At 36.8% G+C, this 16,773-nt stretch overlaps 3 protein-coding genes across 4 annotated transcripts; 2 read left to right on the plus strand and 1 right to left on the minus strand.

Annotated features, from left to right (window-relative positions):
- Positions 1–614: 614 nt before the first annotated feature.
- LOC113767395 (LEAF RUST 10 DISEASE-RESISTANCE LOCUS RECEPTOR-LIKE PROTEIN KINASE-like 2.4) lies at positions 615–7,396 on the minus strand. Its single transcript, XM_027311476.1, has 3 exons — positions 6,716–7,396; positions 2,035–2,085; positions 615–1,930 (listed from the first exon to the last, which is right to left on the minus strand). Exons 1-3 carry the CDS (start codon positions 7,227–7,229, stop codon positions 798–800), a joined length of 1,698 nt encoding a protein of 565 aa, XP_027167277.1. The 5' UTR covers positions 7,230–7,396; the 3' UTR covers positions 615–797.
- Positions 7,397–10,309: 2,913 nt separating this feature from the next.
- On the plus strand, positions 10,310–11,317 carry LOC113769029 (F-box/kelch-repeat protein At3g06240-like). Its single transcript, XM_027313516.1, has 2 exons — positions 10,310–10,551; positions 10,633–11,317. The coding sequence occupies exons 1-2, from the start codon at positions 10,310–10,312 to the stop codon at positions 11,297–11,299; spliced, it is 909 nt and encodes a 302-aa protein (XP_027169317.1). The 3' UTR covers positions 11,300–11,317.
- Positions 11,318–11,408: 91 nt separating this feature from the next.
- Positions 11,409–15,714, plus strand: LOC113768585 (F-box/kelch-repeat protein At3g06240-like). Of its 2 annotated transcripts, XM_027313003.1 has the most exons (4): positions 11,409–11,460; positions 12,541–12,640; positions 12,800–13,711; positions 15,483–15,714. In XM_027313003.1, exons 1-3 carry the CDS (start codon positions 11,409–11,411, stop codon positions 13,704–13,706), a joined length of 1,059 nt encoding a protein of 352 aa, XP_027168804.1. In that variant the 3' UTR covers positions 13,707–13,711; positions 15,483–15,714. The 2 variants fall into 2 exon arrangements, with proteins under 2 accessions (XP_027168804.1, XP_027168803.1); XM_027313002.1 differs by having other exon boundaries at positions 12,541–13,711.
- Positions 15,715–16,773: the final 1,059 nt, after the last annotated feature.

Consider the following 16,773-nt stretch of genomic DNA (forward strand, 5'->3'; position numbering starts at 1 on the left):
GGTAGATTTCGAAACCATTGCTATATCCGGTGTTCAACGGTGAGGTGCAGTTCAAAACTAGGGGTTCATTTATTTATTTTTACACTAAGTCAAGACTATTCAAAAATTTGGGAGAGCCCAATTGAGGGGTTAAAGCCTAAAGGGGAAGAAATCTATCTCTTGACTATAGAAGTGTACTACTCGGCCCTTTATATTTTTTAACCCAAGGGATTCAAAAGTTCTCCTTTATATGCACTAGGCAGAATTTGAACTCTACCCTAACCTAATGCGCAGCAGAACCTATGAGACTCTTTCTAATTCTAACCAACCTACCTGAAGCGAGTTTGTTAGTATTTTTTTTTTGGGGCCATGATTCTGATTCATTAGCAGAAAAATGGAGCTTCATCAGATGATGCAGCAAGGCAACAGGTCAATTTCGGTTGTCTAGTTTTGCCGTTATAAAATTTAGTTAGGTACTGCAAATAGAAGAGTCCTGCCTTCTTTGTTTGAACTTCTTCCTCGTTCCTTCTTTATCTGCGCTACAAATTTCATAGTGTTCATCCCGAGTGATATGAATAAAGATGCCTCGCAAATTTTAATTGACAGAAAAATGATAGAAGTATCACATAGTTCAAATGGAGATAGATATGTAAGAATTAATTAGAATGCATATCCATGCCTTTTGTTTTGGTCTTTACCAGAATGATGGGTATTTCATGTATAAGCCAATTTCTTGTAGATGAGTAAAATATATGCAACAAGCTGAAATTCGGAGCGGAAATTAGAGAATGGAAAGAAGAGCTTTGAATGCTGTTGCATCATGACTCAACTATTGTAATGGAAGAAGCTTCTGGTGATCTTGAAGGAGAACCAAAGAAGGGTTTTGGAGGGATTTCCAAGGCCTCCAAGCTACCTTCCAGCATTTCTATCACCTTGCTTATTGCTGGTCTTTGTGATGGATCAGCCTGTATGCACCATACACCCACTAGGACCATCTTTCTTGCAATTTCATCTTCTTCAGGAGTCATTACACCATGCAATTTGAAGTCCTTTTCAAGTATCATATGCTGATACGCCCAGTGAGGAAAGTATATTTCACTTGTATGACTTGCTTTAATGCTGATGTTCTTCCTTCCTCCAACCATTTCCATAAGCATCATTCCATAGCTATAGACATCGGACTTGGGCGAAACAGCTCCAAAGTTTCTACAGATTACTTCTGGGGCAATATAACCAACCGTTCCCCTCGCTTCTAGCATTGACACGACACTTTCTTTCCTAGAGCACAGCTTTGCCAAACCAAAATCAGAAATTTTAGGACAAAAGTCGTCATCTAGAAGTATATTGTGAGGTTTTATATCAAAGTGCAATATCCGCATGGTGCACCCTCTATGCAGGTATTCAAGTCCTCGAGCTATCCCCAATGCAATTTGATAAAGTTTTGCCCATCCCAGGTGAACATCAGTCTTTGACGTTGTTTCACCATGTAAATATCTCTCCAAAGATCCATTAGGCATGAATTCATAGATGAGAGCCCTTTTCTGACCTTCAAAGCAGAATCCTATTAAAGCAACAATGTTAACATGGGATGTTCTGCTAATGCTTGCGACCTCATTGATGAATTCCTCTCCACTTCCTTTGGATGTATTCAGAATCTTTACTGCAACAGGACGGCCGGCAAAAAGATTTCCTTTGTAAACTTTCCCATATCCACCTTCGCCGAGTTTATCTTTAAAGGAGTTTGTCATTCTCTTGATATAGGAATAGCTGTATCTTCTTGGGGCAAGGGATCCATATTGCTTGATGGCGGCTTCAAGGATCAGATTTTCTTTTGATGTCTTCTTAAATAATAGTAAGATAGACCCATAAGCTGGTTTCTTGTTTACGATGCGGTGAATTACTACAGAGATGATTATTATTGTTGCCAGTAGTACTCCTGCTGCTGAAATTCCTGTAATATTATTTTCGTATAAAAGAAATACCATCACTTGAAAACAGAATCACTTAATCATAATCAGCGTTAATGGAACTAAATTATGGAGAATAGTATCATACCTATTACATTTCTCAGCCTTTGTGAACGATTCTTTCCTGCAGAATAACCACCTATCAACAGAAGTATGAATCAGATGAAGAAATAGTTTTTCACTACTTTCCACTTTCTCCCCTTCCATAATTGGCAGTTGACATTACAAAATAATTCCAGCTTGTCAGGTTAATTTCGCTGGTAACGTACTTTCAATGGTATAGTATGATAGTTCTATTTTGTCCTTCCCGACAAATGTACAGGAGTAAAACTATGTAAGGGAATTGAACCTAAGAGAATTGCCAGGAAAGTTACTCAACTAGCTGGCACATTGGAAATAAGTCATTTGGACTAGCACCGACACGTTAGGGGGTCAGGGCTACAAATTAAGGGTCCGTTTGTTTCGAGTGAAAATGTTTTCCAGGAAAATATTTTCCTAATTTCCCGTGTTTGGTTGCACAAAAGTTACTGAAAATATTTTCCTATGTAAAATATTTTCACTCATCTTATGGAAAACAACTTCCCTTCCAAATTTACTGAAGTTGTTTTCCGAAATGCATGCATCCCGCCTGTAGTATGTTCCAAACTTACTGAAAACATCTTGTAGTATGTTCTTTTTTTTTTTAGTGTAAACAGGAGGACTCGAACCCAAGATCTCTTCCTTACACTCCCTCCCCCGTACCACCCAACCCTCCCCCTAGTATATTCAAAATAAAAAAAAAACCTCATCCTACTCATCCTATGTTAGTAATTAATTATGTATAATAGGAACATTCTTTTCTAGAGAAACTTTCAGCAGTGAGAGTGCAAAATATATGTCACAATAAGTATTGCATGTGATTAATATTTGACACTAAATGGCCAGCAATTTGTTTATTGCTTAAGGAGATATTTTTTATTCATATATACATTTCTCCAAGATTTTTTAAAGTTAAACAATGAGATAAATTTTCTTATTTTGCATGGGAAGAAGGATGTAGTTATAATGTTTAGAAAGTAAAGATAGAGATAAAAGTGAAAATATTTCAAAAGTTAAACAAACACCAGAAAAATGAAGTAAGAAAATATTTTCAATAAGCTAACCAAACACTTGAAAATGATGAAAGGGAAATGATTTTCATGGAAAATTACTTCCACGGAAAATATTTTCCCAAGGAAAACATTTTACTTCCAACCAAACAGACCCTAAGTCCATAACTTTTGGTATAGCAAAAAAAGGATTGATTTTCAGCGACATGCTTAACAGATCCAACAATTGAAATCAATCCAAAGAAATAATTTGATTAGTGATGTCAGTATTGACCATGCAGTACACATGTATCAGCAATCATACTTGCAAGGAATGTGCAAAAGATTTTCTATTGAACGCGAAACTCTACTCTGCTTGGCATCATCACAGATTTTTTGGTGTATATGGTCATTAGTGTAATACACAAATTCATTGTAATAAGAACCTCACTGCCCTTCACTTCTCCTGCATTTGGAGCAACTGTCTCCATCCCACTGCAGAATAAAACCTTTCTTGAATACATCGGTATAATCCATGCTTAACAACATTTCCAGGCGAGCAGTAGTTATAGGTGCACTAACTGGAGCCTGACATGACTGTTCCGAATACTTCCAATGATCCAGGTGTTCGGTATGAAAAGTAGCAAAAGCATGATGAGTAACATTACTGGCACAATCCACAGTATATATCTCTTCTTGATACACCCGGTGCAATTGTAGAAGAAGAAAAGGTCCCCAGTGTTAGGGCCGTGGCTGAATGGAGTTCCCTCAATGCTGAAATTATATTGAGGTGTTGGACATCTATTACCAACACCATACAACTCAGCTTGAGATAGCAAAAGGGAATTATTCATTTAAAATATATCCCTGATGATATAATCATCATCAGAGATCTTTAAGACGGGTTCTTGTCCTTGCAGGTGATATCGAACGTTGGTGAGCCACAATATGACTCTTGCCTGCCTGGAATCCAAAAGGGATACTCTATGTTCAATCCATTCCCACAGTTCTGAGGTACTCGATCTTTTCCTTGACAATTTGTCTAACAAACATCTTAGTGCTAGTTTCAGTTGTGATATGTCAACTTCAAGCATTAGACTTGGACCACTGCACAAGCTAGTTGACACTAAAGATTTGGATGACGAGTGCATACCATTTCTATTTTGGTTGCTGGTGCTGTTACGCAGCAAATCGTATTAGTGATCACTGCAATAGCAGGCAAATGAGTTGGAACAAGTGTTATACCCGCACTGGCCACCTGAGTTAGCGCAATTTCTGCAGAATGTATTATTTGCTTTATATTGCAAAGGAAAGACAGCAGTAAGCGTAGCTCTTAAACCCGCAGTATTGAATAGAATCGAAACTGCAACCTGATTAATAGGAACCCTGACGGTATCAGTACATGTATTCAAAAACGGCAGCTGGCTTATGTTAGTTTTGGCTCCTCTACTTGTCAGGAAAAAACTGGCAGTTGGTGTGGTATTATTGATGGTGCAAGGAAACTGATTTGGCTGTTGAGGGATCAGGGATGTTGGCAAGGAAAGGTGCATTTATAGAACAGAGCGATTTTATCGACATTGTTGGGGTAACTGAAGATGTTGAAATTCAAGGTGGTGTTATGGAGATATTGAGGACAATTATTAGCCCACATGTCGTCTCTGGCAACAGCAAGAGTATGAGCTGAGGCATCTACAGAGGAGAGGATTCAGTATGCAACGGGGCTAACTGTAAACCGAGAGATATTCCTTCGCAGCTTAGATTGAAACCTGGATAAACACAACTTTCCGGGCGATCCCCACCCCAGAATGGATAAGTAAAGTCAATATTTCCACACCCAAACGGCTTACTACAGGTTACAAATTGTTGATCCTGGCTGAAAGATTTTGGGATGTCAATTAAAGTAAAGCTGGTGATTATCAGAAAGAACAAAAGGTTTGGAAAGCGATCCTCGAAATGCATTGTTATACGGAGAGAAAAGAAGGGTAGGAAAAGTTTGCAAGTAGGAAATGTTCTTCCCTGTTCATTTGCTGGGAGTAGATCAGCAATCAAGCAGAGGACAAAGAGGAGAATTTCACTAGATATTTCATTAAAGTCATTTAAGCTTGACTAAGATGAGGCTGTCTGTTTGGATAAATTTTTGAGATGAATAGAAGCTTCTGTTGGAATGAAAAAGTGGCTTGACTTGGTCTAAACCAAGAACCTGTAGTTACAAATGGTGGTGTTACCTCCACGGAATGGTAATTAATAGCCAAAGCGACTTGACAAAGGATGTGGCATCTTGAAGAAGAAACCTGCAAATGTGGAATTTTTGGCTAGTCTTTTTGCACTTGGGTTACGGTCAAGGGCAGCAAGTTTTGGTAAGTCAAGGCTTTCCAGTCCTTGGACAGTATCAATGACAACAACTACTTCAGCAATTAGAATAGTAATAGCTACAAAGACACAAAAAACCGTGTCTTTTTTTTTTGACTTTTTTCTTGAAAGATCAAAGTCATGGCAAAAATAAAAATCATTCATTACTCAATTATGACTCATCCAAATTCGGTCAAATCAACTATTTTAACATCTCTAATGTGGATCTATTAAAAATATGGCAAAAAACTCCTGTGCTAAACAGGGCTCACATTCTAAACTCGAGGGCAGATTGGACGAAACTTTTGAATGGTTCTCCTACTAGAAGAAGAAAGAAGCCTTTTTAGATTTTACTCGTATGTCTTAGGATTACAGCTTTTTGTCCGGACAAACGTAGGACTGAACACCGCGTTGGGAGTAGGGTTGAATAGGAGTCAAACCGCTCGTGAACTGATCACGGGCAATTCGTGTCAAAACTCGTCTTGAGTTGATCAAGTCGAGCTGATTTGTCGTATTATAATTTTTAAAAAGTTTGAAATTTTGGATAACAGTAGTAATAAATCTTCCTAGTTATATATAGAATATCACTTGTCTATATAATTTTTGTAATTTAATAACTATGAATATAATAAGATGATAAAGTGAAAATAAATTTATTGTCTAAGACACAAGAATTAATAAGAGTTAAATTTGTATTAATATATACCTAACAAAATGAGAGAAATAGTATAACAATAATAATGACAAAATTAGTATAATCCAGACTTTTTTATGGGAAGATTGTTCATAAAAATGAGATCCAACCACTAAACGAAAATCACATGCACATATAATCTATTATATAATTTAAATTAAATTCAGTTCATGTATAAAATGATCCTAAATAATTAGCAAAAAATTTTTTTTTTTGCTGAAAATCTCAGATATCCGTGACATATGTATGAAAGATATTTTATCATATTTGTGTCTCTTTTTTTCCACATATTTGTATCTCATATCTAATCATTGATGTTAATTTGAGAATGAATATTTTTATAATAGAATCATTTTGAATTTAATTAACAGGGTGAGATTTTTTAAAAAAGAAGTGAAATATTTTGGGTTGTTACTTGCTGTAGTTAGAGTACTTTTACTAGCAATACGAACCCGTTTGGGTTGTTACTTGCTGAAGTTTTTGAAGAAAATTTGTTGGTAAACCATAAGGGCAGACGATCACCTAGAAAAAACATGCATGCAAATCAGGAGAAATGGGTATTCTCGTGATGCCAGCAAATCAAGATATGATCAGGGCAATCAGGATTAGGAAGGACCAAAGCAGTTAAAAAGCAAAAACCACTACTAGTAGTGTAGTACCTCTAGAAGGTGATGAATTTGACGAGCAAGCAAAAGATTCGACGTAGGGCTGATTTGGGCAGAAACAAGTAGTTTGATTTTGATTTTGATTTGTGCCACCGCCGTACCCACACCTTCCACCGGACCTGGTGCACTCATTGCATATGCCAGTATCCACTTTCCATCTGATGTCGAACCCTTGCCGAAGGACTTGATCCAAGCGCGTAAAATTAAATGATCCTCTATCACCCGTTTGAAGTGCCGGATATACCACGCTGGCCTTACACAGTCCAGCACCAACTTCTCCCGTCAAGACAGACAGACTATTGTTCCCACATGAGTAAAGAACGTTGGGCACATTGACTAGGCAGCCATAGAGAAACGTGACGTTTATATAACTCGCGGAGTAATCAAACAGGGTGTAATCTAAAGTCATGTTTACTAAATCAGTAGGACAGTTGTTCTCCATCACGTCTTCTCTAGCAACCCTCAAAGTCTGGGCGGTTGGATGGATATCCAAGACCCAATATGTCATGTTCTGGATCTCCAGTCTTGTAACATTGCTGCTCTGATCGCATCTTAGCTCTAGCCCGGGATAGCCACAGTATGCGGGATCTTCGTATCCCCGGAAAGGATATCCTATTCCGGTGATGCTGCCGCAGCTGAATTCATTCCCACAGGTCTCATAAAATTCTGCCGGACCACTTGAAACAGGATGAAGTTGAAGAAGTATACTACAGGCGAGAAAACAGAGAACAGTGGGGAACGACTGTAAAGGGCTGTGGGATTTCATTTAATTTTGGAAGAGAAGATATCATGAAGAGAACATATTTATTTTGCAAAGGAAATCGCTAGCTACGGATGTAGTTGCTGGAGGGAGGAATTTAAGAGAGGATAATGGAATTTTCTTTGGGGTGGTCAAGTAATGCTATTAAGTATTAGTTGACAAAAACAGTCCCTAGCTAGTTTTGAATGTTGAAAATGAGTGCAAGTAGTCCTTTTTCTTTTTTTTTGAAATGATAGGAATTGTTTTGATAAAATCAGAACTTTACGCTTGTAGAGCAACGGCTCCAAGAGGCTATACAAAGGTGTTAGACACCTTGAGGATCGTTCCATTTCTCGTCATCACAAATGCCTACTGCAAAAGTACTAACAGATTTACTTAAATTGTCATTTGCTATATCTAAACAAAATGAGCATTTTTTAAACAAGGGCTTAAATTGTTGATGTCATCTATCAGAGTCACCAGCCTAATGTCTTTGGTTTTTCTGGACATCAACGATGATAGAAGCTGCTTTTGGGGAATATGGATCTTAAGTTCGTGACAGTGGTAGTCAGATGTTGAACTTTTTAACATTTTGGTAATGCGTCACAACCATCTGAATCCAACCGTGAGGATAAGGTACTAGCTCTATATAAGAATTATATATCATGCAGAATGGCAGAAGTATGAAAACTTTGCTTTCTTGAGTTAATTTTGACAGATCCCCGGAGATGATAAGAGTAATAAATTGATTTTTGTACTAGTTTCATCAGTTATTGGTAGATGGTATTGGTATGACCCTGTCGTGGAAAAGGGTCAAATTTACACCATATCAGATCCCAGAATTGCTTTGTTTACTTGTTACTGCAATGCAATTCTGGGATGGAAACATGAAGAACTTGGAGGATTTTCTGTACTCGATTTCTTTTGGTGCTTAATTGAAGAAATTCTACTTGTTTTTCATTTTTTTGAAAATTAAAAATAGCTGCTTTCCATTCCTTCAAACATCCTACTGCTGTGTCACTGCAGGGAGCTGAATTCGCACAACAGAAGGGGAAAATTCTATCGTGTCGGATGCAGCTTTTTTTATACTTTTAAACAACGCCAGTGCCCCATGCAAAATTTGGTATTTATTCGCACAACAAAAGGGGCATTTATTTGTGAGGTATTAGTATTTTGGTACTATAACGATTGGATGTATGACATATGCAAAATTTGATTTTCAATTTCAAATTTAGATTATGTGTTATGTATCCGATAAAAGTGTATACTCTGTCAGCGTATACAAAATTAAATTGTAGTGAAGTCGTGATTGAGGGAGGGAGTTGCTAAAATGTTATTATCCCTAGTTTCAGAAAGAGCACAAGCTTCCGTTTTGCAGTATTCTTCAAATGAAAACAAACAGATGTATTTTTAATTGAATAATATTCTTCTTACAAGGCTTGATTTACTCTCTCTTATATCCTAATAGGCTAATACATTTTAATAAGGAGAAAAATAATACTTATCTTGCCAAAAGTGAACTTAAAATGCAATGAAAACTTTGATTTTGGATGCAGTTCCCCAAATAAATCGCGAGCAAATAAAAAGCAAGAAAATAAATAGGAAAAAAAAAAGGTTTCAAAAAACAGCTTATTTGCTGAGTCCCGGGCAGCTATCAAGGTTTGGGCTTTAATATATTGACGTTGAAAAAGGATGAGAACTAACATTATATTTACTATAACATTATTGTATTTAAAAAATTAGTTTTTGAAAAATAGGCCAATCCAAATGGAGAACAATTTATGTCCTGTTTGAATTGCAATTTTCTGATGTTTTTGTAAAAATATACTGTAATGATTTGATATATGTAAAGTAAAATAGTGATCGAAAAAATTTTTCACAGAAAAAACGTAGAAATTTTTTGATAAAATATGGCTATCCAACCAAGGAAAAAGAAGTAGTCGTAGCTTTCTAACCATATGAAGTATAGTTGGATTCTATGAAGGATTCTTCTAATTTTTTTTTTTTTATTATTGTGATCCCGATTGTATTCTTCTAATTTGTTTATTATTGTGATCCTGATTAGTTTGTTCTAGATGCATTTCACTTAAATAATCTGTTTCTTTCTTGTTTTTTGTTTTTATAAAATTTTTCCTGGATATAAATCAACCAAATATTTAGATATTTTTTTCTTTCTACTAAGGAATTCATTTGTAACTATTGACCTTTCATCTTCCATGCAATTTTTCTCTTTTTCATATTTACATATTGTTTCATGTTTTCGAGTGTATCATATATTTTCAAAGTACGGACACATCGAAAGTGAGTACTGATTTGGATAAGAGTCACCTGAGTTTGTTTGGATTGAGAGAATTTGGGAAAAAAAAATTTGACTCACAAATCCCAATCACCTTTTTATCTTCCCAATCACCTTTTTATCTCACACACATCACATCACAAAAAATGCTACAGTAAATATCTCAAATAAATCATCCAAATAAACTCTTATCCAAACAAACTAGTGTGCGTTCTCATTGTTTGAAAAGTCATTTTTCACCAAAAAAAAAATTAATAATTTCGTAAACATATTTTTTAATTAATATTTTATCTCATATATATTAAATTTTCATGGAACTCTAGAAAATTGCAATCTGATTATTTGAAGGTGGAGCCAATAGCCATTTTCACAGGACATAAAACCAAAAACGGGATAAAAGAAAAACATCACCGCCGCCCTTACCCGCCTACTGACACTTCAACCTCCACCATCACCACTGCCGTCACACCATTGCCACCTCCATCTACAGAATTCATGCTAACTAAGCGTACGATCAATCCATATTTCTCTGCAAAAATTCCATCAAACCCAAATGCCGGTTGCCACGGCCGACTTAGCCTCAAATTCTCCCCAAGAACTCATCATCCAAGTTCTCTTACGACTCCCGGAAAAATCGGTCGGCCAATGCAGGTGCGTTTCGAAGCTATGGCGCTCTCTACTTTCCGACCCACTTTTCATCAAAGCCCACCTCGCTTTCCACCTCCATCTCTATTTCCCGTGCACCTCCCTCTTCCTAGTTATCCCTCGTAACTTTCGCCACCACCAGTGGCAGCAGTAAACAACAACGGTTTTTGAGAAAAGTTCGCCCTTTTGGAGAATCAATTGGTTTGCTCAAAGTGTCGGTTCTTGCAACAGGTTGGTCTTACTGCAAGCTTTTGAAGGATTAAATCCCCCATCTATGTATTTGATGAACCCCACTATCAGGGAGCTTGTGAAATTTCGGCATAGTCCATTGGTTAGGGATGCTGCAGAAACCATAACTAGATATGGTTTGGGTTATGATAGTTGTAATGATGACTACAAAATCGTTACGCTGTCTTACGATTGGCGTGTTGTCGAAACAGAGAGTTATCCTGCCTTTGTTGATGTTTTTAGTTGGGGGATTGGAATGTGGAGGAGGATTGGTTGTTTTCCTTATGTTCCTAGTTCGCATTTTGGGGTGTTTCTGAACGGTTCCATACACTGGCTTGCTTATTCTAAAGTCGATAAAGAGTGTGTTATAATTGCTCTGGATACGAGCTGCAAGAAATTTAAGCAACTGCCATGGCCTGATACTGATCATACTTCTCATAAGTGTGGCCGCGAGCTTGTGGCTCTTGGTGGATGTCTAGGAATGGTTGTGGTACAATCTAGTCACCGTATGGATGTTTGGATGATGATGGAGTACGGTGTTGGAGAATTTTGGACCAAATTTATTGTTACTACACCTGAAATGTATATGCATGGGGATCTATATGACTGCTGGGGAGTGATGATGCCATTTTGCAGATGGGTGGTAAGAACCTTGTTGTGCAGAATTTGAGAGAGAGAACTATGAGGGATATGGTAATTGCTGGCATTCAAGACAAGTTTAGAAGAGGAGCAATAGGCTTTTCCGAGAGCCTTGTGTTGCCTGTTTTCAGCAGTCAGAAATGGAGAGCGAAATTACCCTGACGATGTCTTTGAAAATTGATGCTAGTGGAGGTAAAAGCTCAGTTTTCTTTGGAAAGAAAGGTTAACGGTTGGTTTAGTCATTCTTTTGTAGAAGTTGCAATGACTGACAAAATTGTACTTGCATTAATCAAAGCATTCTAAAAAGGGGAAAATGATTTAAAAGAGCCAAAACAAGTTTATAAATTGATAGAAGTCAAAAAAAAGGGAAATGAATTTATGCTTCTTGAATATGGCAATCTTGAATTAGCATTAAAAGTTCACAGTCTGGTTTAGATCCTTAACATTTTTTTTGTAGCTAGTTTCAAGTAAGCAAAGTTGAACACTAGCACTTGCTACTTTGTGGACAAAGGGAAAAACAAAGCCAAAAAGCAGAAAAAATAGTGTTGAAGAGTTGTAGCTCTGTCTTAAATTTTCACCCGACTATGCCTGCTTCGAGATTCATCATTCTAAAGAGTCATTTACTTCATATTTCTGCATGATTTTTGATCTCCCTCCATCAATTGCTGTTTTTGCAGCTATAATTACATTAAGAGTCCGTCCAAATAGTATGCTCTCTTCTTTATCAGTTGGTGGATTTGCTAGATAAAAGCTACTGGTTTAAATTTAGTGCCATGCAATTGTACTGTTAAGGTGCATCCTTGAACCTATTTCCAAGCTGCTCTTAGATTGAGTGGATTTTTTTTCCCCTCACCCATGCTATTCTGTAACTTGAAAAAAGGGATGTGAACAAGAGGAATGTTTTTGCTTTGCACAATACAGAATCATCATATTTGAGGTTGAGTGAGTCGATGGAAATTTAACATCAAAATAACAGAAAAAAGAAGATAAAAGCTACTGGTTTAAATTAGTTAATGAAAACCAAATTGTAACATTAAAATAACAGAATTAGAAAAAAAAGGCAGAAAAGGGAATGAGAAAAAAAGATTCCCCATTAAGTTCAAACATTTCACGGCATAGGTGATTTCCCAACTTTGAGAACAACGCCAGTGCCCCTCCCCATCTTCGGCTACTTCCACCAGTAAACCCCTACCACCTCCACCTCCATCTGCAGATTTTATGCTTACTGAGTATACAGTTCATCTATGTCTCTGAAATATTTCCATCAAACAGAAATGCCTGTGGCCATGGCCGACTCAGCTCCGGATTTCCCCCAAGAACTCATCATCAACATCTTCTCACGAGTCCAGGCAAAATCCATCGGCAAATGCAGGTGCGTTTCGAAGCCATGGCGCTCTCTACTTTCTGACCCACTTTTCATCAAAGCCCACCTCAATCTCCACCTCCATCACCCCCAAAAGCACATCCTCATCTCTATTCCCCATTCTCCTCCCTCTTACAATTTATCCGCTGTAACTTTCACCACCACCAGTGGCAGCAGTAACAATGATGGCTTTTTGGAAAAGCTGACCCTTTTGGAGAACCAATTGTGCTTCGCTGAAATTGTCGGTTCTTGCAACGGGTTGGTGTTGGTGCTAACTTTTAAAGGGTCAAACACACCAACAATGTATTTGATGAACCCCACTACCAGGGAGCTTGTGAAATTTCAACCTAGCCCATTGGTTTGGGATGATGCCGAAACTAGTTATGGTTTTGGTTATGATAGTTCTAGTGATGATTATAAAATTGTTACGCTGTCTCACGATTGGCTTCTTGACAAAACAGAGAGTTATCCTGCCTTTGTTGATGTATTTAGTTGGAGGACTGGAACTTGGAGGAGGATTGGCTGTTTTCCTTATGTTCCTAGTTCGCATTCTGGTGTGTTTCTAAACGGGTCTATACACTGGCTTGCTTTGTCTAAAATTGATGGATTGTGTGTTATAATTGCTTTGGATACGAGCTGCGAGCAATTTCAGCAATTGCCATGGCCTGAGACTGATAATACTCCTCATAATGGCAGTCGTAAGCTTGTAGTGCTTGGTGGATGTCTAGGAATGGTTGTGGTGCAATCTAGACATCATGTGGATGTTTGGATGATGAAGGAGTATGGTGTTGGAGAATCTTGGACCAAATTCATTGTTACTACACCTAAAAATGCGTCTGTGTGGGGACCGATATGCCTGTTGGGGGGTGATGATGTTGTTTTGCAGATGGGTGGTAAGAACTTTGTTGTGCATAATTTGAAAGAGAGAACTATGAGGGATATGGTAATTGCTGGCATTCGAGATAAGTTTAGAAGAGGAGTGATAGGCTTTTCCGAGAGCCTTGTGTCACCTATTTTCAACAGTCAGCAATGGAGAGCAACATTACCTGAGGATGACTTTGAAAATTCATGCTAGTGGAGGTAAAAGCTTACTTTTCTTTGAAGGACTATTGAGAAAGGTTAACAGTTGGTTTAGTCTTACTTTTGTAGAAGTCGCAATGACTGACAAAATTGTACTTGCTAATTTGATTAATCAAAGCATTCTAAAACGGGGAAATAGATTTGAAAAGAGCCAAAACAAGTTTATAAATTGAAGAAGTGAAAAAAGAGGGAAATGAATCTGTGCTTCTTGAATGTGGCAATCTTGAACTAGCATTAAAAGTTCACAGTTTGGTTTAGATCGTGAGCATTTTTTTTAGCTAGTTTCAAGTGAACAATGCTGAACACTAGCACTTGCTACTTTGTGGACAAAGGGTAAAACAAAGGCAAAAAGCAGAACAAATAGTGTTGAAGAGTTGTAGCTCCATCTTAAATTTTCGCCCAACTATGCCTGTTTTCAGATTCATCATTCTAAAGAGTCATTTACTTGGTATATCTGCATGATATTTTATCTCCCTCCATCAATTGTTGTCTTTGCAGCTATAATTACATTAAGGGTCCATCTTTATACCATGCCCTCTTCTTTATCAGTTGATGAAATGGCTAGATAAAATCTACTGGTTTAAATTAAGTACCATGCAATTTTACAGTCAAGGTGCATCCTTGAACCAAGTTCCGAGCTGCTCTTAGATTGAGTAGATTTTTTTCTTCACCCAGGCTATCCTAAAACTTGAGAAATGGATGTGAACAAGAGGAATGCTTTTGCTTTGTAAACACAGAATCAGCATATTTTGAGGTTGAGTATGTCAATGGAGGTTTAAAATGGTGAAATCTGTCTCTTTTAAGGTTTCTTATCTCTTTAGCCAAAGTTTTATAGTTTCTTAAGGGCATCAGATATTTCATCTTGATAAAGTTTTGTTACCATTTTAAACACCTGCTTCTATAATTAGTCTTCGTAGTGTTTTTTGGTGTTGTAATTGATTGACAATGGGCCACAATGCCTTTGATTCAGCATGCTAGACAAATTTTTTGAATGTTTATTGTGGAACTATTAACTTTTTTTTTGTGATGAAGTTTAGCCCAAATCTACCCCAGGTTGAGTAGATTTTGGCCTTCTAATGACATATTTACTTCAGGATTTTGGGGTTTGACATCCTTTGCATCTGTTTCTGTAATTCTATTTTCTTCTTTTCTTTTAGTGATTTTTTTTATTACTTCTTTACTTTTTAATTGGAGCATGTGCAAGGTGAAAGATGTTGCTTGATGAAACTTTAACGTGTAGGCTGTGGTAGTTAAGTTGAAGATTAGGTAATAAACTTACAAGTGGTCCGAGTAACTAATTAGATGTCATTCAGTGCTCTGACCAGTTGATATCTTTCATATACTTCTGAAATTAGCATTTTAATTGTTGATGTTTCTGAACTCTATCTTTCCATTATTCTGTTTTACTTTGAGATTTTAACTGACTTTATGTGCTGAGTTTGCTGATGTGAATGCAACAGATTCATGATTCCATTTAGCTTGGTTGTGGACTGAAACTTATTTTCCCATTCTATTCCTCAGACACACACGCTGGCATAGCATAATGGCATTTCCCACCATTAAATATTTCAAGATGGAGAAACACACATGTGAATGTTATAGCCGTCTTGTTTATGGTGTTATAGATGGCATGTTGCAACCTTTTGACCGTATAGCCTTTCAAGAATTCAAAACTGCTTTTACTTCTTTAATCAGATTTATGGGTTTGTATATAACATTTCAGAAGTGAAGATGTTCAATTGCTGACTTCAACTTTGGATGCTGCAATTAGGTTACCAAACAATTGTTGAGGTTTCATTGATGCTGCTGCTTTAGTCTTCATGGAGATGCATAATGAAGCTGCTGGAGCTACATTGCACTTGAAAGTATTATTGAACATATTTCTGTGTAGAGATTCAATAGCCATATATGTGTTATTGCAGGAGCCTTGTAGAATAGGCTGTTTGATTTGGTTGTACATGTTATTTGATGAGAATATCTACTGCTAGTATGTGAATGTTTGCCTCACAATCACCCTTATGTTATTCTCTTTGTTGCCAATTCTCATACTTTACCAGCTTAAATGTGTGGATTGCCAGGCATTAGTTTTCAATTGGATGGACGCTCAGGTTCTTTGAGACCTCAAACAGTAAAATGGTTATCAGGGAAGAAGAAGCAGCTTTATTTTTTCTTCTAGTAATTCAGAATTTGCAGGGCTTTTGAAAGATTAGTAGCCAATTGTTTAAGGTACTCTGTTACATTTGTTTTTGGTGTGTGGTCAATGCATGTCAATTCATATTTTCTTTCCACTGCCAATTATTGAAGTGAAATTTAGGAAAATTGGTCCCCTTAAGTTGTGGATCTCTAGTGAAACATATTCTATGAAGAAGTTAAGCCAAGACAAGACAATTGGCGCAGCTTCAATTTTGAAGAAAATCTTACATTAAATCCATCAAAGGAAAACAATAATGCTTAAGGAAAGGCTATATTCAACTTTAGAAACAGGTTTTTTTGGGACATCTATGCAACCTTAAGCCAGAAGAATGTGTGTAACATCCGTGGAATGCATCTCCTAGGTTATAAAACAACAAAGAGATGCAAGAAAATAAAAAGAAATATGAACACTTAATTTTTTTCCCCTTTTCTTTAGCAGTCATCAATGTTGTTGAATTAAGTACCAAAGTTACATTCCTTCTCCTTAAATATTCATTAACCGTTGCTAAAAAGATTAAAAAAAAAAAGAAGAGAGATAGATATCTGAATCATTTGGAGACGGAACAATATATAAATCAAATGATTTTGAGGTTATAAAAAGGTGTTTGGTTAAATACCAATCCACGAACTTGATAGAAAAACTTAAACTAAATTGTTTATGCATTGTCAGCGTATACATCAGTGGATCTAAATGCATATCACATATGTAAAGTTTAGAATTCAAAGTCAGATTGAATTGATGTGAAATGTTATCTTGATTACATCTCAATGCATACACTAATAGTGTAGAAAAATTAATTCTAGAACTTGTATTATCGAAAGTACTTTTAGCAAAATGTCAAAATTGATGGTTAAGAATAATTCTTGTG

This window comes from Coffea eugenioides, chromosome 4 (genome assembly GCF_003713205.1).
Source record: "Coffea eugenioides isolate CCC68of chromosome 4, Ceug_1.0, whole genome shotgun sequence".
NCBI lineage: Eukaryota > Viridiplantae > Streptophyta > Magnoliopsida > Gentianales > Rubiaceae > Coffea > Coffea eugenioides.

Bases quoted from the DNA above. Each gene is read 5' to 3' on its own strand.
- LOC113767395 (XM_027311476.1), bottom strand. From the start codon at position 7,229: ATGACATATTGGGTCTTGGATATCCATCCAACCGCCCAGACTTTGAGG. The intron at 2,086-6,715 runs GTACTACACTAC...TTCTGTTGATAG, and splicing joins AAATTCATCACCTTCTAGAG to GTGGTTATTCTGCAGGAAAG. The intron at 1,931-2,034 runs GTATGATACTAT...ATAATATTACAG, and splicing joins AAGGCTGAGAAATGTAATAG to GAATTTCAGCAGCAGGAGTA.
- LOC113768585 (XM_027313002.1), top strand. From the start codon at position 11,409: ATGGAGAGCGAAATTACCCTGACGATGTCTTTGAAAATTGATGCTAGT. The intron at 11,461-12,540 runs GTAAAAGCTCAG...TCCATCAAACAG, and splicing joins GAAAATTGATGCTAGTGGAG to AAATGCCTGTGGCCATGGCC.
- LOC113769029 (XM_027313516.1), top strand. From the start codon at position 10,310: ATGCCGGTTGCCACGGCCGACTTAGCCTCAAATTCTCCCCAAGAACTC. The intron at 10,552-10,632 runs GTAAACAACAAC...TTCTTGCAACAG, and splicing joins CGCCACCACCAGTGGCAGCA to GTTGGTCTTACTGCAAGCTT.